This window comes from Pleurodeles waltl, chromosome 1_2 (assembly GCF_031143425.1).
Source record: "Pleurodeles waltl isolate 20211129_DDA chromosome 1_2, aPleWal1.hap1.20221129, whole genome shotgun sequence".
Lineage (NCBI taxonomy): Eukaryota > Metazoa > Chordata > Amphibia > Caudata > Salamandridae > Pleurodeles > Pleurodeles waltl.
This window is the reverse complement of record NC_090437.1, coordinates 45,730,400-45,748,798: the sequence shown is the minus strand read 5'-3', so window position 1 is coordinate 45,748,798 and position 18,399 is coordinate 45,730,400. Positions and strand designations below refer to the sequence as shown.

Here is an 18,399-nt window from a genome sequence, read left to right as displayed (position 1 = left end):
CAGGAGAAAAGTGTACAGTATTTACCATGCCATGTCTATTTTGGTGTGTTAAGCCCTGAAATACACATGGTTACCCAGAAAATCCTAATTGGTGATATTTATCACTCCTGACAAATAATGTACTCCAGTGTATCGTTATTTATCTGATGTATTTACAAAGCACCTGGATTCCAACAAATGAAGAATCAGGGCTAAAGAATGCAGTTGCCACATTAGATGATGAAACAACATTTCACATCCTCGGTTGACCTGTCTGTATCCCATACTGTACTTTCCAAAGGGCTGTGTGGAATGTGGGGGGACCCTGCTGAAGGAGCCTCCACAGCTCTTTGCCCAGTTGGTACCTCCATTTCTTACTACTATGTCAAAGCCTGAGAAACAAACCTATGAAACTACCTTCAGCATTGTTTGCTCAGGATTGAAGGTTTTAATCTGGTACCCAGAGTTGAATGGTCATGTTTTTCCCTCAGCGCCTCCCTTTATAGGTTGTATTGTACCAGAATATTGTAGCAGAAATAGTGCATGATGACAACATAATGCCCTACTATTAATTTGCAAAACTATCACCCCTTACTTAGGAGTTAATATTAGAAAACCTACCTCCAATGCAAGGATATGTTTGTAAATTATATTTAAGTCACAATATTTATGTCAGATAATATTTGTGCTATTGATATTCTGGCAAGCAACATTATAATTAAATAGTGGACATTTTTCTGTAATCTGGACTTTTGGAAATGCTGTGTGTTCACCAGCACTGTGCAACATTTCACGAGGAGTAGGGCTCTTAAAGTTGTTAGTTTCACCAAGGCTGGGGACAGACTTAGGACTCTTTAAGAAGCTTTCATGCTTTGACCTGCCCTCAATAAAGAGGAAGCTTTATTGTCTGTAGTGAGGCAAAAAGCTTAAGAACAGGGCATGTGGGAAATCTATGATGTATGTTGATGTAACATAAATAAATCAAATGAAAAGAGCATGTAGATGCTTTTTATAGCATTATCCTGGCCGAAGGGCATTTGAGCTCTTTAACATAGAACCAGACATTAGACTAGTTTACACATTTTTAGGCATATGGAGATTAAGGGATTCAGAATCAGAGGATATTGAGCTGAGGATGAGATTCAAACCTCCTTTGCCAAGTTCTGAAGTCAGTAGCTCTAGTCGGTAGGCCACATGCCTCAGACAAGTTGGAAATCACAGGAACTCAAAGGTCTCCATGTGATCACTTTATTAAGAGTGTATTTGCCAATACTAGATACAAATGTGTTCAATTTCAGTTTCTTCATACAGCATACATACCCCTAAGCAGCTCCACCTAATTGATGTTACCAAATTAGATCAATCTGTGAGGCCTGTCAGTAACTGTTGTGGGAGTGCCTATAGGTACATAATGTCCAAAGTAACAGTGAATTTATGTAGTGTTTGCAGGAATGTGTAATTGAAGCATTTGGAAAGATAAGCCAGATGAAAAAGGGTAACAAACATTTGTTAATAGAGATACCATTAACTGTTGGCAAAGACAGTCAAGTGTTTATGAAGTATTCATATCATTTAGCTGAGCGTGGTAAAGTGGAGAATCAAATGGCATGTCATGCTACGAGTGAATTTATGAAAATTATCAAATGATTTAATACCATGATGAACATTTCAGACATTCACAGACACTGAATTGGCTCTCAATACTGCTATGAATACCAACCCTACTAGAATAATAATCTGAATTGGAATGCAGGAGTGAGATTGTTGACAGGGAGTATGATTGAGGGGTTTATAGTACAAGTTCATTGTTATATGAAACCTCCAAGGCTCAAAAGCCTTAACTTTGAAAGCGATTACTCCAGTATCTATTTTAAACCTGCCACTTTTCAGGACCCATGAAGATCCTAGTAGTGATGTGGCTTTGGCCTTTGGAATGGCTCTTATAGCTTGTATTCATTCACCTGTGCTACGGGGGGGTTTAAGCCTGCACATACTTTTGCACAGAAAAGGTGTGAAATTGAGTAACAGTTACAGCCTAGAAGCCGTAATATTTTTTGGTCTTCCGAACCATTTGAAGGACAAGCAAAATAGTATGCTTTTTAAAAGAAAAGAAGGAAACAATTCCTTTTAAAAAGTGATCTCAGTGTCTCCTGTGTCATCTTATTATGTGCCTTTCCTCTACATTTTGCCTTTCAGTTCTCTCAGGCATCTTCCGATGCTTCTAAATATAGTCAATAGGTCTGATTTTCAAAGGTAAAAGTTTACGGTTGTTTGCTATTCACAAAGGGATTTACGAGTAGTATCTTTATGAGCGTGGAGTCTCTGCACATAAAGAGATAGAACTGTTCCATCGTTTTATGGTTAGAGACTCTACACTCGTAAAGATACCACTCACAAATCCCTTTGTGAATAGCAAACAATCGTTACACAAAAATCTAAGTTTACCTTTGTGAATCGGGCCCTAAATTAACGGTGCATGGATGAATGGCACATAGCAACTCAGATGCCCTAATGGGGATAGTGTTGCACTGTTTGGGTAACATTAATCAGCAAGTCATGACATCTGTGGGATTTCATTTCCATCTGTAGCAACTCAGAGAGGAATGACACTGCCTGCTATTCCTGCTGAAGAAACATTGGCCCCACAAACCCATCTTGAAGGCACCCTGTACACACTAGCATTTGAACCTTCTTGGAATCAGAAAAAATCCCATTCGTTAGGAGGGATTATGCAGCTGGAAAACCTGAGACGTTTCAAACAAAACATTATTATGGAAAGCTCTGGCTAAATATGCTGCATTACTAAAAACTGAGCTTGAATTTTTTTAAATTAGTTATCAAATTTTAGTAAGCAATATACATTTACAATTTACAATATACATATACAATATAAATTTTTTCAGGAAGTTAAATATCTGCGATAACGAGTTCGTTTATTTTCTTTATATTATGTTACACCATGTATAGTTCTTATGCTTTGCTGAGTTATTTTCTGCTAAATATTGTTTAGCCAGAGCGTGCTGAAAACACTAGTTTATTCGCTAAAACTTTCATCAAACAATCTCGGCTAATTTTAAAATCCTAAACACCGTGCATCTTGCTTGTAAAAATGTACACACAACTTGTCTGACTTGTAGCCAAAGGAAGCAACGTCTGTAACTGCCCCTTATCATTGATTGGCTGAACAAGATGTTCAGCACACGCCATAGAAAATGTTTTTTCATTGAATTCACTTCCAAGAGACTGAGGCTTTTGGGGGTGTTGATTTGAATATTCCATTACATACTGCCCCCCATGTACCATACACTATAGTTAAACGATAGTTGGTAGTTCTGTGGTGATATTTGGGTAGGATTTAGAGCCATGATAGTTTAATGAAAGCTAAGGTAAATTATGTCAAGTATTGGCCAGCTGCTCAGAACTCCTGATGCTGGTGCAGAGACGAGGCTGCTTAGGAACTCGCCTCTAAAATATGTTTTTATCGTTGATCATTATGTTTGCAAATAAAATGAAATATGCCCTCTGGATTAATACCATAAAAAAGCAAGTGAAACTATAAACTAAAAATGTACTGAGTAAATGTGTGAGATATGGGTGTTTCGAGTTTATTTTTAAAAATTGCACTTCATCAGCCTAATGTAATAAGGAAATCCGTTTCTGTAAGGAAGCTTGACAGAAGGCGCACTGATATATTACATAGACTGATGATGAATCACTTGTTTCTTTCATTAACGAGGTTTCCCAGTGTTAGGGAATTATCCTGCCTATGTCTGTTAAGGAAAGGAGGAAAGGTATTATTCTGCTATAACTATTCCTCATAATTCTAATTGATAAAATCAATGCATTGCTTCTGTTATCATACTGTATTTTGTCGATGCTACAAATTGTGATCTGAATCTTCAACCTTTTTATTATCTTACTTAGGGGAGAAAATCTAAAGCAAGAGTGTTGACTCATTTAATCATTTCAAATTTTGTTGTAGGTGTAGTTAAACATATGGCAAAACAATGCATATTAAAACATAATACAATACCAAAACAACAGATTTTAAGAGGACCTCAAATCTTTATTAAGGAAGCTAAAAGCATCAGTAGTCATGAACCCTCCGAAAAATGAACATACAAAATGAAACAAATTTGAACGATTTTGAGTCACACTGAGTCCTACTAAACAAACTGGATCTGACAGCTGCTTAATGTTAAGTTAGAGATTTAAGTGTTAATTACAAATTACAAAAATGAGTAATGTCTTTGGAATAGTTTTTCTAAATGATCTTGTGCTGACAATCTATTGTGTCTGGCCAGAATATGTCTGCATCTCCTGTTTCTGAAAATGAAATGAAATCATGTATAGAGGAAGTTGGGCAAACACTATTGGCAGAAAGTTATACAGTTGTTGAATTTCTATCATGAATTGAAGAAAACATAGCTAAATCTGGAGCAGCTTTGTCTAATTATCTAGCGTACAGCATTTATTGAGGAGGAGTCTATACCCTACATTGAATTAGAATAGTTGGTTTTCATTGAAAGAAAATAGTTACAATGAACCAGAAACTGAAGATGTTGAGACTCTAATAGTGGATAACAGTGTTTATTGCATTAAGAAAATGAAACAAATGTCTTAAATAAATTAGGTGACATTTTATTTTTGTCAATCATGAGTATTTGTAGATGTTATGATAAATATTCTTGTATCCATAAATACATGTGTGCCTAATGGGAGGGTGGAGGGCGCGGGAGGCCCTGAATTTAGCTGCAACATTGGAGCTTATTTCCGGACTCCCAACTGAATTGCACCGTTTTTCCAGGGGGTGAGCAGCACCTACAGGTCGCTTAGGCTTATTCTGCATTATTATCTATAGAAGATTGCAGAGCTTTAACTGTGCCTCCTAGGCACAGCAGAAAACTGCACTCTGCTATATACGAACAGCATATGGCTGTCTTTTTGGGAGGATGCATAGGCCGTGTTCAGGTTTAAGATGAAAGCGTTCTTGCACTTTTGTAGAAAAAAAGACATTGGAGCCCTTCAGAAGCCTTTCCTCCACCACAGGGCATTGCAGGTTATTTTATTTTAATTTTTTTTAATGCCTTGCTGCTGTCTGAGGGGTGCCTTTTGACACACGGTTAAAAAAATTATAATTCAAGCAAACTTCCCCGTTAGGCAGACACACAGACACTGACTCTAGTGTAGATTTCAGATTCTAACCATGTGAGACTAAAAGGCAAATTCCAAAGGATGCGGGCCGCTGCAGCACTGACTGTAGAGCCTAGAAATTTGAAACCCCTTCTTTTTCTTTTTTTAAACTATTTTTAATACCTGTCTCCCATAGTCGGCAGATTGTCTTTAATATGATTATTGTTTATTATTATGAGTATGATTGTCCACCATAAGTATTATATGAAGAATTGAGCTTCTTGTCTATTTCTGTAAAAAATGATTGGTAATGAGCTAAGGCCTGCAAATTCAACAAAGTTTAATCTACATTTTTGTGGAATGGTTTAAAGAATACCGATCTACCTTAATGTAATTACTTTTGGAATTAATTGTTACGACCTATTTAGCCAATGACAAGAAACTATTTTTGTACGTTTTATCTTTTCTTTTTTGTCAAGCAGGGAAATGCAAATGGTCCAAACCTTCTTGAACTGCTAAATATTTTCAGTAAACCTTGAAAACGTTTAGTTATTCGTTCAACAGCTATATCTATTTTTCGTACATTGCAAACATAAATTGCAATTGCAAGCATATACTCCATGCTTTTTAAATTAACAATATGTGTCATCTTTTTCGAAAGCATTGACAGGCTTTTTTAAAGTTACAGTTTTTCCTCGTTCTAGTAAACAATCCAATTTACCTAATTCGTAATTACCATTAAGATTTATTTAAACTGATGGGCATTCTGTAAATTGAATAACATTTTATCATACATTTAAAATTTATTTAAGATTATAAAGACACATGGTTTTATAAAAAATCAGCTTGTTAGAGTATATCTTATTGAAGTCACTTATCAGTTTAAAAGATTTGGAAATGTCTAGTCAAATGTTATAGATATTATTGAGGATTCTGTGCCGCCTAATGTCTTTTGTAAACATTCCCCTGTGACAGCAGTTTTTTCTGTAGAAAATGTTAAATGGCCCTAATTATGTATTTTCCTGTTCGTTTGTCAGTATATTTTGTCCATGAGTACACATTCGTGTTCAGTTTGGGTACAGATATTCAAACTATTTATAACAATGATATTGACACATTTTCAGGATTTGTCACACTCTGTTGGGTAATTGTCATAAAGACCATCATGGGTGAGATAGTGCCATTGTAGGGGTGCTGAGACTGGTGATGTGCATTGGTGTGCTATTCCAGGTGGGTGTCGGCTAGCAGTATGTGCTTTGTGGGCTGCTTGGGCTGAACAATAAAGAGGGATAGAGGCCCACCGATCTCATGCTGGCCCACTTTGGGTGTACTGGATCCACTGCAAATGCTCACCTGATGTCGACTGAGGAGTGACTTTCTCTCCCTCTTGTGACTGTGGGTTGCATGTCCCTGGTGTACTATTCATGCTACAGAGGTTTTCTTTGCCATCACTGAGGGTGCAGGTGGCACAAGTGAATGAGCTAAGGCTGGAGCGGAGATCTTGCATGTTCTGCTTGAGTGATTGTCTTTCCCTCTTACTAATGTCCACGGACTCGTGGATAGCAATAGTACATTGCACTTGTAGTTTATCATGCCTGTGTTTGGGCAGCTAGCCGTTGCTAGGCTGCTCCTGGGTTGGGGAGTTGGGATTTGCTTGTTTGTTTATTGGGCTCTAGGATTTGTGTATTCTTGCATGCAGGGTTTGTTCACGTGGGTGTTGGGGGGGCTGGGAAGGGGCGATGAGGCATGGGGTTAACATTCTTGCTATGGCGTCGCCACATCAAGGGTTTATATTGATAACGTGGAAAGTCAGGGACATGGGATCAGCGGCCAAGTGCCATGAAGTCCGTTGTTCTTAATTCGTAGAGCTGTTCACATTGCCTTATTGCAAGAAACACAGCTTACTAAAATTGAGGCTCAACTGCTCCACAGACTCTAATGGGGACAGGTATAGGCTACTGAGTATTCCACATTTCCTAGGGGTGCTCTGGTCTGGATCAGAATGGGGGTCCCCTTTGAAGTACTGCAAGTCAGAACTGACAGGGAGAGCAGGTTTGCTTTGGAGGAGGGGAGGCTAAATGGTAAGCAATTATCGATAGGGTCTATATATATTCACAAAACTAGGACCAACTGGCCTACCTTTCCGCCAACCCTCACAATAGAGCTTACTCAATAATGGGAACATGCTCCTGGGGGGAGATCTTAACTGTGTGGCAGACACAGAGTTGGACCAGTTTACCCTGCCTTTGCCTGGGGATTCTGCTCATAGACTAGCAAGAGTGCCCAGGGACTGGATGGGAGCTGGCGGACTGAAGATGTTTGGAGGTGCAGCATGGCATAGCTAGGGAGTGCTCCTTCTGTTCCAGCCTATATGCATTAGAATCCGCTTAGATAAATCAATTTGCTCCAGCTACTTATGTTTATCCATCAGGCATACAGAGTACCTCCGTCACATTATATCTGATCATAGCCATCTGCTGATGCATACCCACCTGCGGGAATAGCCACTGGCAATCCCCTTGTGGTGCCTGTTCTGAGTGCTCTGGAAGACTATACATACTGAGAGGGCCTCTGAGGGGCCTTATCAGGCTACTTCGGACATAATCAGAGTACAGCAACAGACTGCCTTGTGGAGTGGGAGGCCTTAAAAGTGGTGGTGTGGGAATACTGCCTGATTATGTCTGTGGGGATCAGGAAAGACATTGAATGGAATTTGAAGAAAATGGATAGCACTATTCGTTGTCTGGACAATCACCTTGGACTTGATTGGGAGACTGGGCACAGTAGGCAAAGGCCAGGGAGCAGTACAGGGTTTACTTGGTAAAGCTCCTGTGTCATAGTTATAAAGAGTATATCACCTGTGCACTCAAGAGCGAGGGTAGGGTGGGTTGGATACTGGCATGGTTGGTACAGCCAGAGAGTAGGAGGTCCTCGATTACTCAGTAACATTTGCCTGATGTGGGAGCTGGTGAATTCCCAAATGGATATCAGTAAAGTCTTTTGATACTATTATAGAACCCTCTTTGGGAGGCAGGCTGAGGAATCAGAGGAGGCCATGGGGACCTTTCTGAGCCCCTTGTGATTACTCAGACACCCTGTGGAGACTGCAGAGGGACTGGGAGGCCTAATCATGTACCATACATGTTGCAATTAATAAAAGAGTTTGGCAGGGTTTCAGGCCTGCGGGTGAACCTGACAAAGTCGTGCGTTTTCCCCTTGAGCCTGGGGCTGCAAAGGCCTCTTTCCTTACTACCTGACTTTTGGTGGCCCCCCACACCTTGCACTACTTGGGGATACAAACGTATCATAGGCTGGAGGACACGCAAGAGGTTAAACTGGGTTCAGCACTGCACTCCTTGCATGGGTGCGTGGCTTTTTGATGGACATTGAAACTTCCCGTTATGGCACAGATAGCACTCACAAAGATGATTATGTTGTTTGGATTTTTTTATTACTTTACTAATCTTCCCACGTAGATTCCAGCTGGGTGGTTCAGACAACTGGACACACTCCTCTGGGAGCTTATATGGGATGGTAGAGTGTCTTTGGATGTCCTTTGGCAGGCCCATCTTAGAGGGAGGCCTGGGGTACCGGACTTCGAGGCTTGTTACTTAGCGACCCAGATGCAATGGATCACTAAGTGGCTAGATGGAATTAATTTAGCAGAATGGGGTAGCTTGGGAGTGAACATAACCGTGGGCACTGTTGATGCAACTCCTGTGGAGAATACCAGGGAGAGGGAGAGATGGCTTGTTGCTATCAGTGGACCTTCTCTGTTGGTGGTGGTGTGTTCAATGCATGAAGCGTCATTATATTATATGCCCCATTATCTGCCCCAGCGTCTACCGCATGGCCACCTCCCAATCTTTTTGTCTGCAGTACGGATGGTGAGCTGGACAGAGGCAGGGCTGTGTATGGCGGGTGACTGTTATGGGACGTCCACACTGATACCACTGGCAACTCTTATTTACTCATATGGTCTTCCCCATGTCAGTTCCTCCATTATGTAGCTCTTGTCAGGACCTTCACTGCTTTTTCGTTTGGGGTGATGGATGAACAGCAGAGGCGGAGCTGGGAGGCAATTGATGAAGTGGTTTTATGGCACACTTATTAGAATGGTCAGGAAACCACTGCATGCTGTACAGATGGAGTGCGAGGGGGTAGAGGGTAGGGATGTACCAGACCAGGAGTGGGTAAGAACGTTGACATATCCAATGAATGTCTCAAGTAATACACCATAAAATAGTTGGGGATGGGCCTGGTCGTGTCCAGATGAGAGACTGCAGTTAAGGAGTGGGCTCTAGTAGAAGAGTTAGCACTTCGGATGGAGGAAGCCAGTGGGTGAGGAGACGCCCCAAAGAGCCTTAATAGATGGAAGTGCTGGATGCCTTTCAGAATACAGATGACCGATCTGTGCCCTCCTCCAGTGCGTCAGGCTCAGAAGAAGGAGGCGAGACAATAGACCGGTAGACTGCCCACAGCAATTGCAGGTGTTTAGGCTGTCCAGCCGGTGGTTGAGGGTCTGCGAAGCGGTATGTAGAATGTGCCATTGGTTTGCTATTGCCTGGTATTATCATCTCTGGTAGTTTGGGCCTGTGCCGCCTTCCTTATGGAGTGGGGGGAAGTGTCAGCCTGATCTCTTGGGCTCCTGCTTGGCAAACAATGAATTTGATGGTTATCTACACCCAGCTGTTTACGCTGGTGTTTATGGTTAATGTTTTCAGCTCTGCTCTGTATCTGGGCATAAGCAATGTATCAGACATGGCTGTTCTGTTCCAGTGTAAGGCCGGAGGGGATCTACTTTTCCGGGGAATTGCATATGCGTTGGAATACAGAGAAACAATGATAAATATCAATGTTTTGTACAGCTGGCATCCTTGGTTTCTCAGAGGCATGGTGTGAATTCCTAAGAGATTTCTCATTGCTTTTTATGTGTGTTTTGATATGAGGAAACCTAATAAAAAAATTAAAAACAAATGAAGGTGTGCCATAGGTCATTCATTAATAGGGAGCATCCAGTGAAGCAAAATAGCTGGAAACGTGGTAGCTTAGAAATGTTGCTCCAGATTAGATAATTTCACTACATTTCATTCTGTCTCCCACTCAATCTGTTGTTGTCAACCAGTCCTCCTGCCAAAATCCTCATCATCATTCCTCACCTTTATGTCTTTCTTGTGCTCCCTTTCTTCTCTGCCAAATACTCAATCTGCCACCTCCCACATGATTTATTGTGGGCCTGATAGTCCAGAGAGCGATTCAAAATTAAAGAACAAAGGGAAAGGGAAGAACAATATGTGTATGCCGCTACTCTCCCAGTTACTCCCACTGCACCTTTCCTCCTATTCCCACTTTATCCAATTTACCCTTGCTCAACCTCATCCTTTTCCTCTCTGCCATCATCACACAAAGTGTGTAGTAAAGTTAAAGAGACCAAACAGCTCTCTAGAATTACAAAGGAAAGGTTATGGAGCAGGCTACAGTAATTATTTCTTCCTTTCCCCCCTCATACTACCCTCTCTGTTGCTTCCCATTGACCTTTCACTGAAGTCCCCAATTTTCATTTGATAGTGTCCATCCATTTTCTGGGACCATCAAGTCCAGATTCTTTACAATTAATCTGCTACAACTAACTGTGAAATCAGATTTAATGGGGTCGCCTCCTCTGATTGTCCCTCAAAGTCTCATAACACACTTTGATTTTTCCTCTATACCATTGTCCAGTCATCCTCGCTCTTTCTTATACCCCCACTACTTTCATCACAGAAAGTGACTATTTTAGAACAAGGCATACTAGGTCTCTGATAACTCATGGAGCAGGGAAAATGGCAAAATTAACTCCCTGCCTCCCCTAATATTCTATTGTATTCTGTTTGCAATATCTGTAGGCAATTAGTCACATTTTCTGGACGAAAATGTGGTGCAGATAAACTCATTTTATCATTGTAGATGAGTTATATTTGTTTACCTTTTTCCTTACCCGTCCTTATTAACCGGGCTGTTGGCTGACAACTTGTGTGAGGGCCTTTAGAATGGTGAGGGTGGTGGGAGAAGAATTAGCTGTGGTAAGAGGTTTAAGGGCATTCGGGGCTTAGGAAAGTATGGTGGTCATAAATACATTTAGTTCCAGTGTTTTATAATGTTGTGCTTCACTTAACATTGGTAACAGCAAACTAATACAACCATAAAAAGAGTGAACCAGAGTAAGAACTTTAGTGCCTTTCAAAGAAACCAGATAATGTTGCAGAGCTGGGACTAGAAGACCTCAGTCGACACGAATAAAATGTAAATGATGTACAAATCACACAACACAGCAACAGGGCAAAATAGTAACTAAAATGTAGCAATAGCATATGTAAGAAAGGCTGATCCAGATGGTCAGAGTAATAAGAGAGTACTTTGTGCAGACTGATCAAATGAGTACAATTAAAAGCTGGTCTGATCAAAGTGAGTGAGACACGAACAGTGTATCCTGTTGAATGATGCAACAGGCCATTTGAGGCAAAGTAACATGTAGGGTTGGATAAAGTAAAGGACGGGGCAAGAATGAGCAAAAGGGAGTAACCAGAGTAGATATAAGGCATACAATATACATGTATGCCAAATTAGGAGGAAGGTATAATCTGAGAATCACAGGTAAAAGTTGCGTAAGGTCATATCACCTCCTAATGGCAAGGTTATAGATATACAGTAAGACAAAATGAGAACAAAGTCAAAAATATGAAACATCATGAGATGAAGTAAAATGAATAGACGAATGCAAAAAACGCTGGCTACAAGGAGAATTGTGTATAAAATACAGTAAAGTAGCACAAGATTAACTTGGACACAATAGAGAAATTACATTAAAATAAAAAGCTAAATAAAAACCTTAAAACATAAAATGGCAGGTGTAAAAAAACATAATTTCAATGGCAACAACATTCCTAGAGCTACAAGCTCACCTAGAGAAAATCCACTCCAAAAGACTAGAAGGTTTGTAAGAAATGTAGTGATAATTGATGGAACAATGTACTCTTCTTAAATAAAAGAATCTCTGTTATTATTCAACTCTTTTGCCCCCCCTGAAGATGATGATGAGTGGGACAAATATTTAGGGGTAGCAAAAACATGGTGACCCATTTTGACACGATCATGAGTGTTGCCAGGGAGAGAAGTAATTTTACTGCAGATAATGAGTGGAGAATGTGTTGAACCATAAGAAGGTTCATAATGGACATTGGTACACCTGTACTTTCAAAGGCAAGAAACGATCTGCCATCAGATTGCCACATGAACCACATGTCAAAAGATAAGAGATAGTGGTCTATGTTACAGGTAACCTCAGTCAGGAAAAGTAGTAGCCATCATAAAGAGCATGAAAAGATGAGCCGAAGGTATAAAACTAGTGAATAAGTGTCAGCGTCAGGACACTGAAGTAGATTTTCTGAAGTCAAGTGTGTAAACAAATGTGAAAAAGTTTAAAGTTGCAAATCAACAAAAGAACTGTTGAGTGGCATGGATGTTAATCAAGTACTCAAATTGTAACTTAGAAAAACATTTTCTGTAACGTAAGAAATGTAGGAAGTGTTGCAAGAAAGGAACCCTTTTGCAAGTATACAAGGCACATACTACAAGAGGGGATTTTTCAGAAGAAGAGTTGGACAAACACCTAGAAAATCTTGTCATAATGCTGGTATTGCTGGGCAGGAGTACCTATGCTTTTAATATTGATGAGGTCAACCTTGAAGGTTGCATGCAGGAATACAAGACAGTGCTCAGAGAGGATATGCCTTGATCAGAGGCTTTCAGCAGAAACGTATTTCTAAGAAAAGCATGCAACCAATAATGCAAAAAATGCATTATGTACCACATTCTGCCCAAAATGAACGGAGCACTGTGCTGGGGAATTGGTGCAAAGCACGTGCGCTTGATCCTATATCACCTCTCAATGGTTCACTCCAGTTGTCATAGCAAGGAAGATGAGAGCTAAGATTGTATTTGGGCTTGCAACAGCTGAACCTCCGAGTGGTGATAGACTGGCAACCATTGCTTATGTTACAGAAGATGTTGATGACTCTTGGTTACACAACAGGTTTCAAAATCTTGAATTTTGAGGAAGCATGACCCCAGGTAAAACTACATTAAGTGGGTAACAGCTTTTACTAATCCAGAGAGGTATTTCCAGTTTCATTGTATGCCCTTGGGACTCTATTCAGGGTAAAATGTACATTTATCAGTACACAAAATAAGGAAGAATTGACGAAAGTCCTTGCCATGTAAGAGTTTTATGCAAAATATATCTAGGGTTACATAGAAAAGTAGAGCTTTAGTGAAATGTAATGAAAAGTGACAATTTTTCATGCAGTGCACCATGTGATGGTCGTAGGGCAAATATGAAAAGGAACTACAGGCAGCACCATCATTGAAATCATTCATTGAGAAACGAAACAGTGTAGTAACTGTGACCAGCACTCAGGAGCAGTGTTGAGCCAAATTGATGGCAGACACTGGTAACATTGTATATGCTTGAGAAAACTGAAAGGGAAGAAACTTAAATGCTCATATATAAAATGAAAACTGATCGCAAACCGTTGATTAGAATTCTAATTTGTATGGGTAAGAACAAGGTGCCAGCTCAAGTGCCGAGCTCTGAAGCAAACTGCACATGCATGCCTTCTGGGCTGATCATATGTCAGGCAAAATACCTTGTGTTAATCTTGAAAAAGAAGATAAAAAAGATTTCGCTGTTACTTGGGTGACCAAGAGTGACCCAGAATTGTATGCTGTTAAAAAGAGTGATTGATAGCATTTGGTGCAGGAGATTGGCCATAATAAACGTCTCTCAGTGGGAATCTACAATCCTGTTGGAAAGTGAATGTGGAGTTGAATATTGAAGCTAAAATTGTGGTGAGGATGTTTTGGTGGCACCAACTCTACTGAGAAACAAACTTGTTGAGTGAGCAGTGAAAGCTTACACTGAAATGAGGGGCACCAAGAATCAATTGGGAAGAAACCATTGCTGCCCCACGGTTGATTGTGATGTGGAGGTGTATGTTAAGGACTATAATGCATATGGGTCAGCAAATAAAACATTAAAGATTAATTCTTGTCACTTATCCCCCTTAAAGTTGCCAGAAGGACTTTGGCAAAGAGTTGCCTTCTGTGTAATAGGCTATGAATAATTTTCAAATGGGTTACATTATGCTATTATATAGATATATTATTATGATTATTACAAATAAGTAGGCGGAGGTAAGGTTTGTTGCCCAACCCACCACTACAACAATAATTATGCTCCTTAAGCAAATGTTTGGGTTCTCACAAGAGTTTTCTGAAAGAGCAGGTGAGTGATAATAGAGTTCAGAGACCCTCTGAGAGAGTCATTAGGCACATCAGAACAGCCTCACCACACCCTAAGAGTAATATGCAGGTAGAAGGGGCACAATGATTAGTCAAAGAAATTATTAAATCGGACCAAATTGGTGGAGAATCTATTGTAGGAGCATTGTGAGCACGCTCATAGGTTACCCCATTATGCTACATGGTACGACTGAGAAGACTTAGTTTGAGGTATTGAGAGGAGAAGTGGCTCTAACCAAATTAAGCGGATGATTTAGACTTTGGTAGCTGATATGCATATCTGCCACCCAGATGGACTACCATCTGCCAAATTTAGAGATCATCACCAGCCAGGGTTGATCTCTGTACCTTTATAAAACTGTAATCATGGCCATTCCTGTCAGGATACAAAACGTTTGGTGGATGCCCACCAATGGCTTTGATGGCCTTTCTCACCTAACTTTAAGAAAGTTTTTGTTTTTCAAAACAAACTCCCAAAGTGGGAGTTTGTTACTGAAAAACAAAAAGCTGACAGAAAGAAAAGGACATTACACTGTCTTCCCTAATTACGGTGTAATACTTATCCTGTGATAGCCCCTATTCGATTGGGGCTCGGAAGGAATCTTTCCAGGCTATCAGTTTAGTGGACGGGGAACTCTGTTGCGTTTGTGACTGAGCATCCTGTTCTTTAAACTGTAAATTAGCCCTAAGTCCTTCCTAGGCCTCGGTATGGAATTGAAGAATTGCAAAGAAAGAAAAGGGCATGTTGTATGGAAAAGTACAGTGTAAGGAAAGTAAAACTGAAGCACCAGTCTGAGTATTATATTGCTGGAGCTGAAATGAGTGTGAAACGGGGTGTGTTTGTGAGCATAATATAGCCGTGCAGAGTACAGGGAATAAGGGCATTGCTCTTGGAAAATGACCTGTACTGGAATGGTTCGAATATATTCAGGTGAAACCAACCCAATAATATCTGTACAAACAGTTAGCTAGGGCAAGGGAATGCTAAACGTGGTAAGATTAAACTTGATGATTTGCAATTAGGGGAAGACTGCATTCACGAATATGCTGGTTCAAGTAAACTGGATGGACATGATGGGAGCCTAATACTTTTGAAGGAAGAAGTGGTCCCAATTAAAAGATGAGTTGAATCGCAGAACTGCCCCAGTGGTTCAAGGACAGTATAATGTATTGCTAACGTTCCTAATGAAGGAGAAAATTTGATGCCTGTTAATTATCTTTTGTTTCTGTTCCGCATTAACCTTCCTGAATGCTTGCACCTCATGCAATGGAATTTAGGATGTTGAGAATGGTGCTAGAGGTGAGGGAGATGGTGGAATATGTTTAAAAAGCATTCTGTGCTCAGGATAGTTAAGGTCTTGGGGTCCTGTCGTATACAAGTTCTGGCGTTTTGTTTTATAGCACCTAGTTTCTCTTCACAAAATTATCTCTTGGGAGGTTATCCTGATACATTGCCTAAAATCTAAAACGTAGGGCCAGATTTAAGAGAAAATTATGGTGTGCGTTGCTGTGCCAAATTTGCCAGCGATGCGCACCATCATTTTCACAACGCAGCGATGCGCTGTGTTTATTAAAATACAGCGCACCCCCGTGTTGCCCCCAGTGCCGGCACTGAATTTGCTGCTGTGCACCAAAGCAGCAATCCTTGCACTGTAGTACAAGGATTGCTGCGTTGAGGGGAGATTGTTTTTGTGCAGGAAGGAACACCTTCCTGCACAAAAACAATCTTAGAGGGCGATTTGCTCTTTCTATGTGTGCTGCAGGATGCAGCACACAGAAATAGCAAACAACAAGGAGATATGAAAGCATTTCTCTTTGTTGCACCATGCTATTGTCAACCCTGGGGTGGTGTTAGATTTTGGCGCTGCCTCAGGTTTACGAAAACTGGTAAATCTGGGGCAGCATCAAAATGCAATGGTTGTTGCTGTTGTACGCCCACGGCAACACCTATTGGACGACCCTTCCAGGCAAAGTGCTGCATGTGAAGGAGCCGTAATTACAAGGTGGCATTAAGCCATTTTTTGGCTTAACGCCACCTTGTAAATACGGCAAAGTGCATAACGCCACCGGATTGTCACTAAAAGTGGTGCTAGCGGCTCTTGAATATCCCCTAATTAGCTAAGTGCTTTATTTTTTGTTGGTGGTGGTTTTGACGGTGGGGCGAGACACTGAATTTTCTTTCATATATTTACGTACATTGCAAATCTTTTGTCTCTACAGCCTGGAACAGAGAAACCTAACCCTGGAGACAGAAGTAATGTCTTTGCATGAAGAACTTGAACAAGAGAAGAAGAAGTACACAATGGTGGAAATCAAAATGAGGAATGCAGAGAGAGCAAAAGAAGATGCTGAAAAGAGAAATGACATGTTGCAGAAGGAGATGGAGCAGTTTTTCTCAACGTTTGGTGACCTCACTCTGGAGCCACGCAGGCCTGAGAGGAGCAACACAATATGGATCCAGTGATGAGGAGCTTAGGACTGGGGCAGGGACTGTGAATTTCTTTGGGGTGTAAAAGCAGGTGGCTGGTCACCTGACTGAGGCAAGCACTCATTATAAAATTGAGAACATTTGAAGGAGAAATCATAACACATTACTCACCCATATCAGCAGCGTGTACTCAACAAGTTATATTATATATTGATGAATGCTCTATATTAATGCTACTGTCAAGTGTTACAACTGGATATGTGTACATAGATTTTAAAAATGTGTGGTCCTAAACACAGAACAAGAGGTGTATCTCAAGGAATATTTTAATGCGAGTCTTGTATTTAAACTGGTATACTGATTTGTTGTTGCAATTAAGCTTTATATCAAGGCTTTCCTCTTTGCACTTAACATAATGAGATATTTTTCCATTGTGTTTTATCATCGCTTACTTTGTATATCAAATGTTTTGTTACCCTTCTTGCTGGGGAACTAAGATAAAGCAAGTATACAAAATGTCCACTCTTGAAAAAGAAAAAAAAACAGATAAATTGTGGCTGTGCTGTTTGTGCCAATGGACTTGCCCATGACCAAAAAAATTAAATAAAAATGTATATAATTTTATAAAATGTGATATAAATGCCAGATAGGTTGTATGTTTGTTTTGATCATGAAATAGCGTGTACCAAATAATTAATTGTGTGTGAGAATGTTATGTACGTGTGAGCTTAACGACAGACTATGCTGAAAGATTAAGCACTATTTATCAGATAAGGTATAAAGCAGGTAACAGAAAGATGTGGTCTTCTCGACAGCACTGACAATGCTCATGAAAGATGAAACCTTTCAGAAAATTAAACTCTTAATCCAATTAGCTCCTTTACCCTAGACCTGATAAACGAAGGCCCATATTTATACTTTTTTAGCGCAGCATTTGCCCCGCTTTTTGACGCAAAAACGTCACAAACGTACAAAATACAGTTGTATTATGCAAGTTTGTGCCGATTTTGCGTAAAAAATTAGACGCACATGGGGTGCTACAAAAGTATAAATATGGGCCTAAGTTCTTTGCTGCGCATTTCGTCTGAGGTGCCATGGGTCAACCTGAGGGAAGCCCCAATTAGGTGCAGGCATGGTTACTTCATCTCTAACATCTAAAGGTTAGCTTTCTCCCTGTGTGATCTCAGAAATATAAAACAAATTTCCCTGTTCAGATAGTAACCGTGTTCATTCTGTTCATGTTTCTTTGACACTTTATGCAGACTGTAATGGCCAGAAACAAGAAAGATGCATTGGTGTAGGGATATGTGTTCCACCTGTAAAAGAATAATTTATTCACTTTTGGAATTCTGTCTTTAGACCTCTGCTGTGGAGTCAAACTCTCAGATAGAGTCTAACTCACTCTACTTCTCCTTGAAATTTAGTTATGTGTTTGAACGTCAGCTCTACATCATTTTATACCGGATAGCTGCCATTAAATGCTTAGGGTAAATGGCTCAAGGTTAAGGCAATTTAACCCA

The 18,399-nt window shown here is 40.2% G+C and overlaps 1 protein-coding gene across 5 annotated transcripts in view; it reads left to right on the top strand.

Moving 5' to 3' along the window:
- The window catches only part of ARHGAP24 (Rho GTPase activating protein 24), a 1,380,530-nt gene extending 1,363,006 nt beyond the window's left edge, over positions 1-17,524 (top strand). For all 5 annotated transcript variants that reach the window (XM_069236203.1, XM_069236229.1, XM_069236212.1 and 2 more), the window contains one exon: positions 16,672-17,524. In XM_069236203.1, coding sequence (XP_069092304.1) covers positions 16,672-16,915 — 244 coding nt within the window. In that variant the 3' untranslated portion in view covers positions 16,916-17,524. The remainder of the gene's footprint in view (positions 1-16,671) is intronic.
- The last annotated feature ends 875 nt before the right edge of the window (positions 17,525-18,399 follow it).